This window comes from Hydra vulgaris, chromosome 03 (assembly GCF_038396675.1).
Source record: "Hydra vulgaris chromosome 03, alternate assembly HydraT2T_AEP".
In the NCBI taxonomy this organism is placed as follows: Eukaryota; Metazoa; Cnidaria; class Hydrozoa; order Anthoathecata; family Hydridae; genus Hydra; species Hydra vulgaris.
The window spans coordinates 12,188,572-12,205,000 of NC_088922.1; the positions used below are offsets into that span (position 1 = coordinate 12,188,572).

Sequence of the window (16,429 nt, forward strand, 5' to 3'; positions counted from 1 at the left end):
TTGCGATGACTTGTGGCAAAGAAATCCCATTCGGCTGGAATACCAAAGTCCTTATTGTGATAGCACAGATTTATTAAATTCTTGCAGTTTTTGTATTGTGCTGCACAGCCATCACTAAATTATGTTATTTTTAATACTTCAAATTTCACTTTAAAAAAAGTAATTAGTTTACGCTGAAAAATATGAACTGCAATTGTGTCATGATTATTACATTCCAAAAACAGCACATAACTTCCGTGACATAAATTTTCTTCATATTTATAATAAAAAACAAAAGGATGTAAAGTTCCTTGACTGTTTGTCCAGTGATATCCCTGTACTGCATCTTGTATGATAAATGCATAATTTTCTGAAAAATCACCAATAACCAGAAATTCTCCATTAGATAAATTGTTTTTCTTTCATTCTAAATATTTTGCCTGCTTATGAGCAATAAAATCATGTCTAGTAAGTGTTTTTAAGCTCCCTAAAAGTCTTTCAATAAATTCATCAGTGGACTGTATTAAGGTTTGAAGCTGGGACCTATCTGTTGTAGTCCACTATTTATACTCAATTTCTTTAACTCAAAATTTCAACTTCAAAAAATTTCAAAGCATTGCAACAGCCATTTCTTTAGCATAGCAACTCCAGGGCAATTTTTACACTCACCTAGAGGATATACTGGCAAGAAAGGATTGCATTGGATTTTAGCCAAAGCATGTTTGTAGTCCTTAGTAGAGGTTTCTAGTTCATCTTTTAGTTGTAAACCATCCATATGTGATCCGACTATCATGAGCTTAACATTTTGATGAATGGTACATACACACACAGTGAGTACCACCTGCTCCTGCAAAGACATTCTTAGACGTAGCTCTGTAAACTTCGAAAACCCGATTCTGATATTTGGATACTTTTCTGAAAATAATTGACAAACTTCCTTCAAATTACTTAAAACTAATCTTTCCTGAATATGCGTTTTTTTTCATAACAGATAGAAAATCTTTTTTTCTAGGCATTACATGGCTAACAATGTCAGAATAATAAAACTCTTTTACCATATCTTTCACATGTACAGGTAGTGATTTCCCTTTTTTTGGGTTAGGGGTTGATAAAACACCTTTGGTTATTAAAACTTCTTTTGCTTGAGATACAAGTCGATGCGAACAATTGAATTCTCTCATCACTTTTTGATTACTCCATTGAGCAACAAATATTGTCCAAATCATGATCTTTTCACTCTTACTTTGTGTTGATTTATACTTATCCTGGAGCACTTTAACAATATCATCGGCACATGTGTTGGAAACTTTTTTTTTAGTTGCTTTATATTTATCATCCTCTGAAGTATCAATAGCAATAGCATCTGAATTAGGAGATAAAAAGTCTAACTTCCTTTTTACAAGTTTTTTAAGCTTCTTCTTTTTCTTCCGGAATATAACTTTTAAGAATTTGTAACTTGCATTTATCCAAGGTTGACTCCAATAACAACAAGGATTTATTAAAAATTAAAATTTCTTCTTCCTGGCATTGATAATTTTCATCTCCCTTGTCACTACAAATATCTTGAGATCTGGAACTGCCTTGAGAATTTGACTCTGTATTACAATTTGTGGAATTTCCATCATCATATAATCCTATTTCGGAAGGTAAGCCAGTGATCCTCTTTCGGCAAGTATCACATAATTTTGCTCCAGCCATAAGTTTTGAGGGATACATAGCTACCTGCTGACTAGTAACTACCCTTAAGGTTTTATATTGTTTTTTCTCATGGTGTTGGAAAGGATCATAACAATAGTGTTAACTCTTCTTTAACTCTTTTACTTGCGCTTGAAACGCCATTTTTAATCTAAATTTAATTTGAAAATTGGTAAAAACTTAAGTTGTCTTTTGATGACTAATTCAATGGAAATGAATTGATTGTTTTAATATAAATATATATAGCTTTAAGCCTCATATAATTTAATACTGACTTAGTATGTACATATAGTACTAGTAATTAAATTACAACCTAGAAAATAAAAGGAAAAAACTAAATAATTAATAATATATATCTATAATAGGCTATTTACAGAAAATGACCTCAAAATACCGCATTTGTGAGGCTGATAAATATTAAATTTTCAGAACCTACTTATACTTTAATATTAATCCCAAAGCTGTTTATGGGAATCCCAAAAAGATTTTTTGTATGGGATGACAAAATGACTAATAACTTTTTTTCTATTAAACTTATTACTTTTTTGTATAGTCAATTAAATTGACTATTTGATTTTTCAAAGTCAAGTAATTTCGACTTTCGAATGGGAATCCCAAAAAGATTTTTTTTATGGGACATCCACAATAAAAAAAGCAATGTGTAAAAAAAAAAATTATGACCTTTGACCTGCCATTGACCAGGGTCAAAGGTCAAATGACAAAATGACTAATAACTTTTTTTCTATTGAACTTATTACTTTTTTGTATAGTCAATTAAATTGACCATTTGATTTTTCAAAGTCAAGTAATTTCGACTTTGAACTAGTGGACTTTTAGTTGATTTAGTCGAAGTCGAAACAAATCTAGTGAAAAGGCTAGCAAAAAAAAATCAATTTAAAGGATATTGAGTTACAAAAAAATTTCAAATTTAGATTTACATCTGATTACATTAACTTTATTGAGTAAAATTTAAAACTTCTGAATTTTAATTAAGACTTCTTCAAGGTTTTAAGTTATAAAAAAAAAAAACTAAAAATACCTTAAAATAGCACTATAATTATTAACTTTTTCTTCAAGAGAATGTAACTCCTTGTGTTTCATAATAATTAAACCAATTGATCCCCAGATAAAATTTGTATACTAAAAAAAAAAGTATTTATAATAGAATATATAGTGATAGTGTATAATAGTTGATTATAATAGCATAATATATAATAGTTATATACAATAAAAAAAGATTTAAAAAATTGTTAGGAATAGAAGTGTATCTGATTATGTGCATTAGAAGAAATTTATCATTTTCATTTACATTTTTTTTCTTATAAGGTGGATATATATATATATATATATATATATATATATATATATATATATATATATATATATATATATATATATATATATATATATATATATATATGAAAATTATACTACATTTAAAAAGCTGTTAACTGCACTTTGATGGTAAATATATTAGTCACCAAGAATGTCAAGTTTAAAGCTGAAGATTAAGCAAAGAGAAGTTAAGATCTACAAGACAGAAAAGCAGATACTGTTTTTAAGGGTATAACAGCTATTCTTGATAAATACAATTTATGGAAAAGTACAAAAATAATTGTAGCGGACACTACAAATGTAAACACTGGAAGAGGGAATTGGATTGTCAGTCAGTTACAAAGATATTTTACTGAAAAGAAACTAAAAGATCCACCATTAATGGTTGAACATCATGTTCTTGACCGAGTCATTCCTAATGGATGAAGAACTTGGAGAAAACAACACGTTGCCCAACATCAAATATCCATTTATCATGGAACTTCTAAAGAACTACAAACAGCTCAGGAAGAATTACAAGAATGGTAAAGAAGTGATTACTGAAATAGCAGAATAGCATGATGAAATAAAATATCTATTTCATTTTATATTTATGAACTCGGGTATTCTGCTTTTTTGAAGTAGCTGGAGTATTTCCTAAAGTGTAGTTTTAGAAAATACCTAAATTAAATAATGCAACATGGAATTCCCGAGCAATACTTTTAGCATTTATTTTTCTATAAGAGAGAAGAGACTAACTACTCATCATTTGTAGATTCATCTCTTAGAGATGGGCAGATTATTGGTTTACTGACCAAATGTACTATTCAGATGATTACCTGAAGCTATGTAGCAGCTTGTATGGTCACGAAACAACTTTAAACCAAAAAAAAAAGTTTTGGAATCAGAAACCATCAAGATTTTTCCCAAAAAAATCAGTGTGCTGAACAAGCAATCATGTGTCTTCACGATTCTTTTGACATTTGTAAAAAGAAAGTGAATTTCCAGCTTTGCTTTTTTTTTAACAAAGCATAAGAATTATATATCATGCTTTAATTAAGCTGAAAACTGCACAACATTGTTTAGACATATACAGTAGCTTTTTGTACTTGTAGAATTGTTATTTAAGTTTGTAATTTTATATTTAATTGTAATTTAGAGTGTTATGATGTAACAATAAACTGATAAATGCTTAAAAACTACGTAATAACTCTCCAATTAAAAAAATTAGAATTAAAAAATAACAATCATAAAATTGTTTGAAATTTTATCCATACGCATATATGGTAAATGACCTTTTCCAATTTTTTTTTATTCCTTTTGCACAAATATTCAAAAATTTATGAGCCAGGTACATGGGGTCACAAAAAAGTCATAACTCTAATATATATATATATATATATATATATATATATATATATATATATATATATATATACACATAATTAATAATATAAAAAAACAGCTAAATGTAAAAAATATTAATAAAGTGTACTTTCATGTGCAAATGATTTTTTTTAATTAACTAGTATTTATGTGTATATATATATATATATATATATATGTGTGTGTGTGTGTGTGTGTGTATATATAAATATATATATAAACAAACATACAACTTTTGTATGTGTATATATATATATATATATATATATATATATATATATATATATATATATATATATATATATATATGTATATATATATATATATATATATATGTATATATATATATATATATATATATATATATATATATATATATATATATATATATATATATATATATATATATATATATATATATATATATATATATATATATATATATATATATATATATTAGTAGAAAATCACTTAACTAAATTTTTTTCCATTTAACACTGTTTCATCAACAAAGATTCATCAGAAATGCTTCTTTGTTGATGAAACACAGTGTTAAATGGAAAAAAATTTAGTTAAGTGATTTTCTACTAATATATAATTGCTCTGTTCTTTTAAGAACATTGAGCACTCTATTGTGTAGAATACTTTTTAAAAGTTGTTTAAATATATATATATATATATATATATATATATATATATATATATATATATTTATATATATATATACATATATATATAAATATATAGAACAAATGTAGAAATCATTTGTATACATTTCTTATAGTAGTAATTATATTATATACCTGAGATTTATCCAGAGATCTAGAAAACTTCATGATATAGAATATTATCCTTGTTATATAATAGAAATCAAATTTGCTTTTAATAAAGTTATACTTTTCATGAAGAAAAGTGTTAAAATTATGAACAATATCAACAATAGTCTTTCCATCATCACTTTCTGCAGCTTTAACATTCTATGAGAAAATATTTTGATGCAATTTATTATATCAATTAAGAAAAATACATAGAGCAAAAAAAACACAATATAAGTATACCATGTGGAACAATTGAAGTGCCCTTGTAATAGGGTTACCAAAAAAACAGTTTTCCATAGAAAAATTATTCCATGTACCATTTCCACAAGTACGCTCAGCTAATGAAACACCACCATAAGGACATTTTGCTTTAATAGCGGTATTAAAATAAGCAGTTGGCCACATTATGTGTCCTTGATCAGATTTTGTGACACTCGGTTTGCAGTTTGGACTATTTTTTGAAATAACAGAAAGATTTATAGTTGATGTAACATTTCCAGAACCATGTACAAGTAGCTGACACACTATTGCTCCAGTATCTATCAAATTCAACCTGTAACAAAAACAACAGGTGGTAAAGTATCTATCAAATTCAACCTGTAACAAAAACAACAGGTGGTCAAGTATCTATCAAATTCAACCTGTAACAAAAACAACAGGTGGTCGATAACAGAGTTGAATTTTTAACTTATTCAAATTACTAAATTTGAATTGTCAAGATTATAATGAAATAAGACTGTATAATCACCCAACTGTTTTATTAGAATTGTTTGATTTACTATATTTTCAAACAATTTTGCAATAATGCCAATTTTGATTATGTAAATCTGAATTCTGTACACTTGATATCTGGTAATACTTAAAAATAAAAATCAATTTTGAATGAAATTTTTACACTAACCTTAATGTATTATAAAAACATATTTATTCTCAGAATACCACTAACAATGTAAAAAAAAAAAAAAATTCTTAACCTGTTAATGTGTATAAAAAGAAACTTAGCCTTTATGATACTTTTATAATATTTCAAAAGGGCTTTTTTTTGATTCTGAAGGATCAAAAAAACTTGTTTAAAATTTCAAAAACGTAAATTTTAGTTTATTTGATTAGTTTGTTTTTATTATTTGATTAGCGTATTTGATGTTAGAATAAATGTTGATGTGATATATAGATATAACAATTAATATAAAATGCAAGTTAAAGCAAAAATGATACTAAATAAATTGATTGAAACAATAAAGAAAATATAAAAAAACAGAAACTTAGAAAATATAAAAAATAGAAACAACATAATATTAAACTTATTATTATATTTATATTCTTTAAAAATTTAGAAAACTATAGTAACTCATATGTAAGCAAATGTGTAAGTTAATGTTTTTAACTTTCATTTTGCTTACAAATTTAATGTTTTCATAACTTATTTGCTTACAAATTTAATGTTTTCATAACTTATTTGCTTACAAATTTAATGTTTTCATAACTTTCATTTTGCTTACAAATTTAAGCTAATTTGCTTCATAAAAACAAAGTACACGGTTTTGCATAAATTAAAACTTTGATGACCAGATATTTTTCCAGATATAATTCAATCCTTGCAAGGAATTTAATTTTTTGTAAAAAATAGAAAAGGAGGAAGAAAAACATAGGAAAAATTTTTTTTTAAATAAACTTTTTTAATCAAAGCTCTTTCTTAATTATAAGGAAATTTCTGTTTTTACTTTTCTGATATCGCATAATCTGTTATTTTTATTAAAGCTGATGTAAATATTATAAAATATTATTTTTCTTTATTATTTTTCGCAAAATAAAACTCATAAATATAAACAAGACATTGCATAAAGACATTGCAAGAGCTATATTTTTCAAGCATAAATTCAAGCAAAAAAATTAATAGTAAAGTTATATCCATAAAAGAGGTTGTTTTTTTTAATTATAAAAAAAATAGACACTTTATCAGATGTAGTTTAAAGTTTGTAAGTAATGTGTTTGTAGTTTAATGTGTAAGCTAAGTCACTCAATGGAGGGGTAATTAGTCATGACCATGTCAATGATCATTATATAGGTTAGATTAAATGATTCAATACTTTAGTTATACATATAAAAATGGAAATAATTTTTTGTTCTTAGTTATGGTATATGATTTCAAAATTTGAGTTTTTTAATAACAAAGTCACTACGACAACTTTAGATGCACCTATACAAGTGTGTTTCTCTTATTAGTATTTGACGTCTTTTTTTTCTTATTAGTATTTGACGTCTAATTTTTATTAGTATTTGACGTCTTTGTAGCTTAAACTAACTTTGAGCTAAACAAAAACAAAAAAAATACCAAACATATATACTTAAACATTTTTATATACTTAAAATACATAAATATATTTATAGATTTATATCGAAAATATTATAATTGTGTCAAACTGATCAATAAATGCAGAATTTAAATTCTTCTTTAAATGGAATCATCTTGGTAATGATTATAGTATATACTAAATATGTAACAGAGACCTAAACTCTCAAAATATTATAAAATTATGATAAGACAATTGTAGATAATAAAGAGATAAGACAATTGTAGATAATAAAGAGATAAAACAATTGTAGATAATAAATAGACAATTTGGTTTTAAAAAGTACTTTCATTTTTAATACTTTCTTATTGTCAATACTTTTGGTATTCATGATATCAAATCAGAAAATATGGTATGCTACACTTATTGCGAGTTTGATGGGCACAAAGGCCCAAATGAGGTTTGCAGTTTCATACATGATTATTTGCAGAACTTTGTTAATCCAAGTGTAAATAAATTATACATTTTTGTTGATAACAGTAGAGCCAGAACAAAAACGACACAATTCTGCGCTTTTTTACAGCCTTGGTAGAATTGGGAAAGTTTGAAGAGATAACAATAAACTTTCCTATTAGAGGTCAAAGTTACATGCCCTGGGGTAGAGATTTAGGATTGATAAGGAAAACTCCATGAGGCACTGAAAGATTTTATACTTTATCTCAATATAAATCTCTGATTCTTCATCAAGCGCTATGACTTTAAATTACAGGAAGTTGATATAAGCAATATCATTGATTAAAAGCAATTGTAGTCTAATTACTATAAAAGACTTTTAGTAATGACTCATATGGTAGGTCAACTACTTCAAAAACGAAATTTACAATTTCTTCTTTCCAACAATTTTACATGAACAATCAAATACAAGGTGAAGTTACATGCAGGGAATTCATTGATGGCTTTATTGAAAAAAATTTGACTTAAGAAAAAGAAAGACTCCTGATCTAAGCAACATCCAAGGCTTATTCAGAAAAACTTCAAATCCTTGCTTTTAAGATGGAAAAAAAGTAATTAAATTTATACCTGCAGAATTTTTGCCTTTTTGGGAACCCATTTTGGAACTTCCAACTAAACAGGGTAGTAATATAAAAGAGAAATTAAGAGCTCTTTGAGCTCAGTAGCCCTTTAAAATTGTATCAAATAACTTTTTTTTGTTTCAAAAATTAGAACTTTATTCCTAATTCATAATATTTTGTTATTTACTTTGATTTCTTTATTAAAATATATTTCATTTGTACAACTTTTTATTTATTACTAACCTAATAAACTGTCATAAATGTAAAAATCAACATGTTAACTGGAAAAAGAAGACATGTCCCAAATCAAATTATATAAAATATATAACTTATTACTATGCAATAAGTTATATAATTTATATATTAGTTATAATGAATTGTAAATTTGTCTCAATTTGAGCAAAATTAAAAAATAAAATGCACAAATAAATGCTTTGCTAAAAATAATTGTAATTATATAAACACTTTTGTTGTGGAATCTGAAATTGTTGTAATAATTCATAATCTTCCTACTAAACTTACAAATATAAAATATTTTTTATAAACAGTAAAAACTCTTCAAGTTCTTTATTTATCAATTTTGTCAAACTTTTTATCAAATAAGCAAAGTTGTTAATAAATAAATGTACTAAATATACTATAAATATGTAATAAATCTACTATAGTGTATTTAGATAAGAAATTGTTACTTTTTTTTTTTACATTAATAGCACACAGTTTTCAAAAGCAATAGTTTTCAAAAAAAGAAAACAACAAAGAATAATGAAAGAAAATATTTCTGCTTATGCCAAACCTAAATATATACATATATATATATATATATATATATATATATATATATATATATATATATATATATATATATATATATATATATATATATATATATATATGTATGTATGTATTTCCATGCAGCACCTAAATATATATATATGTATATATATATATATGTATATATAAAAATTATATATATATATATATATATATATATATATATATATATATATATATATATATATATAATTTTTTTCTTTTCTCTTGACCATCCAGACAAGTTTGCTTTGGAATGCCATATTTCTTTGATATACGGATGATTCTCCTTTGTCAAGTGCTTTAAGTATTATGCATTTTTCTGTTATAGTTCTACTTGCTAGCTTTCTTTTAGCAACTGTTGACTTTTTTAATAAATAAGATATTTAATCGAAGCTTAATCAAATCAAAAATATAAGTGAAAATGTTTAGCTTGTTAAATTACATTTGACTCAAAGGTATTTAAGTTTCAAATGCTTTATATTTTGAATTCTAATTTTTAATATAACAGTCATTAATAAATAGAATTTAATCAAAGCTTAATCAAATTGAAGACATCAGTAAAAATGTTTTTTAATTATATTTGTCACAAAGGTATTTTATTTTCAAGCGTTCAGAGTTTAGAATTTTAAATGAAATATTGGAAAAACATAAAAATTTAAAAAAAATGCTTTCATTTAATAAATTTTTATTTTTGCCTAATTAGATAATTGAGATAATACAAAAGTGTTTTGACAAAATTACTTTGATAAAATTTTAAAAGTTAACAAAATATATGCTCAAATTAGTTGAGGTAGGATTTCATGTTCATTTACATTTATATAAGCATACTGTTTTGTTAATCACACAATAATCACGCAATTACCAAGTATTAATTATGATTAACATACACGCTGTTTATGTTAATTGTTCATAAATTAGCAAAAGTATTTTCAGATTGACTTGTAATTTTGATCAACCAGTATTGATTTTGGGAGATTAAAGTATGATTTTTTTTAAAATAATCAACCATGGATTGTTGACCACTTATTATTTTAAGCATTGTTAATTTAGTTTATTCATATTATATTTCTCAATTTTTTATACTTTTATATCATCTACTGAATTACTTATGGATAAGTGCAGTGTTATATACATAGACTGATTTAGTTACAGACACTATAAAGCTAACATATGACAACTTAAAGTTTTGGTTTGGGCAGTCTATTAATTTGAAGAAAAGTTTTTTTTAACTTTTTCTGGCCTTTTTTTTTTACTTTTTGGGCATAAAATATGATTAGTTTAGGATAATAAGAATGGGAAAAATTAAAGTATACTAAGTAAGCTAATATATATTTTCCTGAAAAAATATATATTTTAGTTGGTTTTTACAACCATAATTCTTTTTTATGGATGAAGTGTCATCCATAAAAAAGAATTTGTTTAATCTTGCAGATTTCTTAAAGATAAAATAATATAATAAAACAAATAATGCTTATATACAAAAATACCTATGTATTAAAAGAACACTACTGTGTACAGCTAATGTTAAGTTGGAATGATGCCGTATTTCTATTCTTTTTAGTTTATCAGTAAACAACTCTTTCCCATTTTTAATCCACATCATATAGCTCTTCATGACCCATGTTGAAAAACATGTAAACTGCATTGCATCATTTTCAAACCCAATTTGATTTTTGGAAGGAATCAACTGAAAGTTTGGAACAAAGAATGATTGTTGATGCTCTCCTATTAAAAAAATATACTATTAATACTAATTATTAAAATACTTAATTATTAAGTAATTAATTACTATTTAATTATTAATTACTTTAAAATAATTTTTAAAAATGCTATAAAAAAATTAGTAATAAAATTAAAAAGAAAATTAGGATTTGCAAATAACTTAAAAATAAAAAATAGTAAAGAAAAACCATAGCAAGAAGTAACACCAGTATTTAAGATATAACATCGTAATTAAAAAAGTTAAAATTACAAAATTAATAATTGATAACATCAATACAACATTTAGAGATAAAATCATTTTAATTAATATTTATTTTGTATACATATATTTGAATTTTTAACAAAAGTAATATTTAAAATCAACAAAACTCACAAAATATATTTTGTTAAATTTATTTTAAATTATTTTTTAACTTTGTTTTAAAATTGTATATAAATTTACACATAAAATAGTTTTATATTTAGTTATTTGTGTAACACCGATGACACAGTATGCAAGTGCATGATGACATTAATATATTTTTATTATCAATATTTAATTGAAATTGAAAACGTAAGTATCGACAACTTATGTATACCATTCAAAGGTTGCCTTTTTTTAAATATTGTTACTAACCTCTTACCTTACTCAACTAATTTTAATACAGAAACCTTAACAAGCTAGGGCACTGTGCCAAAGAATAATTTAAGTGCAGTAATACATACGAAAGTAGTAGAATTTGAACTTTGTTTAAAAATGAAATATTTTGTAGTAAAAGAAATTACCACAGTTCCATGATGAATTTAGAAGATTCTTAAGTGATTTTCCACGAAGTTGCTCAGGGTAATAACAACTTGTTTCTTCTGATAACTGTCGATCTTTTGACAGCCAGTTACCTATCCACTTTATGTTGCAATCACACAAAAGCTGGTTATCATCTAATGATCTAAACAAATTAAAACTAAATTGCATTTTTATTTCATTTTATACAAACAGTGTATAAATCAGAAATGTTGATTTGGAAAAAATCTTACAATTTTTTAATTTTAGACAGTGTTAAAAAATCATTGTATGCAATCAACTCAGCTCTTTTTCCTCCGTAGTTTCTTTGTCCACTTAAATCTCTAAAGAAACAAAAAGTTTTTAATGTAAAATAAAACAAAAACAATAAAAACTTTAATATCATTTACAATGATAAAAAAAAATACAGTGCAATAATACTTATAAAACATCAGAAAAAACTTTTTCAAAAGCAATAATACTTACAAAACATCAGAAGAAACTTTTTCAAAAGCACGCTGAGATATTGACAAAATGTAATTATATTTTAAATCTCTAAAAATTTGTAAGTAAAAATACAAATATTCATCTAAGTATATAATTATTAAATTTATTTTATAAATCAATTATTCATTTTAATACAAATATTCATCTAAGTATATAATTATTAAATTTATTTTATAAATCAATTATTCATTTTAATATTTAAAATCTAATATTATTTGGTAATAAGTATTTTATATATATGCAAGTATGTATATATGTGATTCATTTGACTCGTATGACATCATTATATATGCAAGTATGTATATATGTGATTCATTTGACTCGTATGACATCATTATGTTGAAAATGACATAATATGTAAACTAGTAAAATGACATTATTTTACATTATTTCAAATGTGGCACTTTAAGCGAAAAAATGACACTAAAATGAGTGCACTATCGCAATTTTGTCTTAAGTTATGAGCAAAAATACATATATACCATTTAACAATTGAGATTTCTGAGAAAAATCCAGCAAAAGTTTAAAATCTAAGAACAATCTGTTGTACAAAATCAATAAAAAAAAATCATTTAAAAATCAAATTTTACCAATTACCTGACTGTTTATGGCAAAAAAACTCATTTAATCAGAAAAAAAAAATCAAAATCAATCAAAAAATTAAAAAAAAAATACATTTATTCAGGTTTTGTCATTTTAGGCTATTTGAAATGTTGCAACTAAATGACAAATCGCACACATATATACATAGTACTAGCTGCCCCATGTTCTGCTGCCTTATAGGGTTTGCTTATTTAGGCAAAGGCTCGAAGAAATTCCAATTTAACTTATCCCTGTCTAGGTTGAGTAAAGACTAGAGATAGCGTCTCCATTAAAATACTCATCAGATATAAATACTTAGGCAGATGTTAACTGTATCTACCTAATGTCTTGTAGAAGGATACCCAGGGAAAGACAGGGGTAAGCAAAATAATTCTGTTGACCCGCATAACACCCTTTCTTTATCTATTAGTCTGGCATAGATGTAAACCTGCGATGCATTGTTTACTGCCTAGGATGCTGAATATTGAATCTCTTGATGAGGGTACGGCTCTAAAACTCAGTTTAATGGTTCTGAGGACAGCTGGTAGTAAGGTTTCTTAAACTCCATAGTAGCTCTCAGAGAGGCTGATTCTATCAACAGATGTTAAATATCAAAGTATTAACAGTACCATGTTGCGAAAAGATGGTGTTTTTGTTAATGCTTTTAGTTTGCATTGTCGAGGTCACAAGGAGCCAAAAGTTACGACTTAAAAATAATTAGCAGGCAGCAACTGCATAGCTTATTGCTTGTGATGCCATGCACTATCTATAAATGAGTCAAGTTCTCTTCAACTTAAATCATGCCAAAAGTAACTTAAAATATTAAAGATAAAAAAACATTACAACCACCTAACTGTTTGAATATATCTTTCACTAATATTTGTGGTTTTTGAAGTAACTTTCTATCAGTTGATTCTTATCTCTTGCAAAATTCATCAGACTTGCATGCGCTTTGTGAGACTAATTTAAATTTGGGTGTTCTTACTTCTAGCTTGTGTTCAAGTTCTCCTTGTTCTCCTTTAGGTGTTTCCAACCATGCAATTTTCTCTCTAAATCTTTCATTGCATACTTCTTCTTCAGGCTCACCCTGTCACCTCACTACTTACTACTACCCTAAAACTGACTGGGATTGTTTTCAGGATTTTTTTCATGACAATCCTTGGTAGGAATGGAAGCTTTTATTCTTTCTCATCAGTTCCAAGTAGAGATTCATTCTACTCCATAGTTTTTACCTTCTTGTGCAGCTGATGTATCTAATCCTAATTATTTTTAAAATATTTTTTAATACAACAACTCTTTTGAGAACAAATGCTTTTTTATTAATGCAAAAAATCAATGTAAAAAGGTGCTGTCTCATGCTAAGCTCCATTATTCCCAGCTTACTAAATCTTGTATCTTATTTCAGAATTTAGACTCCAAAAACTTGTGAAAAATCTTTAACAATGTCATTAAAAAGTTAAACATTCCATTTCTAATAAATTGATCTAGTCTTATTACCTCTCCCAAGGATAAGGCAGAACTCTTTGCAATAAGCTTTTCTTTTAATTCAACTCTTGAATCTAATGGCCATACTTTTTTTCCCATTCCAGTTAAACAGGTTAACCCATTGTTAGACATTCAAATTGATTTGGTTTTGTTGTCATTTCTCAATTAAACTTTTCTAAAGCCTGTGGTCCAGATAAAATTCCTGTCATAGTCTTAAAAGTGCTCCAGAACTCTCCTCAATTCACTCTAAATTATGTAATAAGTGCTTGACTAAATCTTGCTTTCCTTCCTGCTGGAAAATGTCATCTGTGATTCCAATTTTTAAAAACTATGGAGAACATTCTGACCCTTAGAACTATTGTCTGGTCAGTCTTCTTTCTGCTATTAACAAGGTCTTTGAGTCTTTGATCAACAAATTTCTAACATCCCATCCTGAGTCAAATACTTATGTCTTACAATCAATATGGCTTTCAATCTTCTCATTCAATGGCTGACTTGCTAAATGCTGTGAAAGATTCTACCACGCATTAGATAAAGGTGGCGAAGCAAGGGCTATTACTCTTAACATATCTAAAGCTTTCGACAAAGTTTAGCATGCTGGTTTTCTCCATAGGCTTGTTTCATATGGTGTATCTGCGAAAATTTTGAGATTAAAAAAACAGAAAGAAATAATTTGATAAAGTTATCCTTGAAGGCCAACACTCTTTCTTATTTCCAGTAACTTCTGGGGTACCTCAAGGGACTATCCTTGGGCTTTGTTTCTTATCTACATTAATGATCTTACTGACAATCTTACATCTAAAGTGGCTCTATTTGCTGATGACTCACCTATATACGCCTGTCTTTACAAAATGTCTTCTTTTTTCAATCACTTAGAACAGACAGCCGATATAGTAATGAATGGAAAACCTCTCACTGAGTCCTCTTTATAACTTCTTGGACTATCATTTCTTTATTGTGCTTGCTATTATCTTACTCCTGATTCCATTCTCTGTCTCTACAAATTATTTTCGTCCCTGAATGGAACCCTGTTGCAGGCTTGGTCGGGAAGGCGTGCGATTGCACGCTATTATATGACCACGGAAATAATACTTTATTTTGGCGATTTGATCACGGTTTTTAACATTTTAAAAATGCGCTGAAAAATATTATTTTTAATTAGGTCAAATATTAATAACTTTGAAACTTCGATCTTTACTAATGTTTTTATTTTTAATTAATTACTTAGCGAAATGCTTTTAAATAAAGCAACAGTTACTGCTAACGTTTTAATTTAAAGTATAGATGAAAGTTGTATAAATTTTTATTTATATTATTTAAATATATATAAGATTATATAATTAATACACAAAATAATATTTTTTTTATAATAGGATTTTTTTATAATTAATCTTATTTATTTTCTAATTATTAAAATTTTATAAGTGACGACTTTAAATAAAGATTGTCTCTTTAATAAACTTTATTTAAGAATCATTAAAGTTAATAGACTCGAAAAGATTTTGTTGAGAAAAAAAAAAGACAAACTTTTGAATTAAAGATAGCTGTTTGAATTAAATAACTTTGATATTTAGTAATGCTTTTATATTATTGAAACGCTTTTAAATAAAGTAACAATTCACTGCTGATAATATATATATATATATATATATATATATATATATATATATATATATATATATATATATATATATATATATATATATATAATTAGTAAAAAACACTTATCTAACTATATATATATATATATATATATATATATATATATATATATATACAAGTATGTATTTATTTTTCTTTACTCTTTAAATATTAACATAAAATATAAAAATTTTTATAATAATTTCCTCATTAAGTTTAATAGTTTTTAAAAAAAAATACCACTAATGCGCAATGATGTTTTTTATAATTTTTTAAATTTTTCTGTCGATTAGTACTATTTAATTTTTATTTTTAATACAAATTTACTATTAATACAATTTTATATGGTGCGGTAAAAAAGCA

At 25.5% G+C, this 16,429-nt stretch overlaps 1 protein-coding gene across 1 annotated transcript in view; it reads right to left on the reverse strand.

Annotated features, from left to right (window-relative positions):
• LOC101237979 (adhesion G protein-coupled receptor A3) overlaps positions 1 to 16,429 on the reverse strand; it is a 53,825-nt gene that overhangs the window by 24,037 nt on the left and 13,359 nt on the right. Inside the window, exons 5-11 of the mRNA XM_065792360.1 lie at positions 12,338 to 12,406; positions 12,106 to 12,195; positions 11,857 to 12,017; positions 10,857 to 11,094; positions 5,433 to 5,745; positions 5,178 to 5,351; positions 2,714 to 2,814 (exon numbers count right to left, since the gene is read on the reverse strand). Coding sequence (XP_065648432.1) covers positions 2,714 to 2,814; positions 5,178 to 5,351; positions 5,433 to 5,745; positions 10,857 to 11,094; positions 11,857 to 12,017; positions 12,106 to 12,195; positions 12,338 to 12,406 — 1,146 coding nt within the window. The remainder of the gene's footprint in view (positions 1 to 2,713; positions 2,815 to 5,177; positions 5,352 to 5,432; positions 5,746 to 10,856; positions 11,095 to 11,856; positions 12,018 to 12,105; positions 12,196 to 12,337; positions 12,407 to 16,429) is intronic.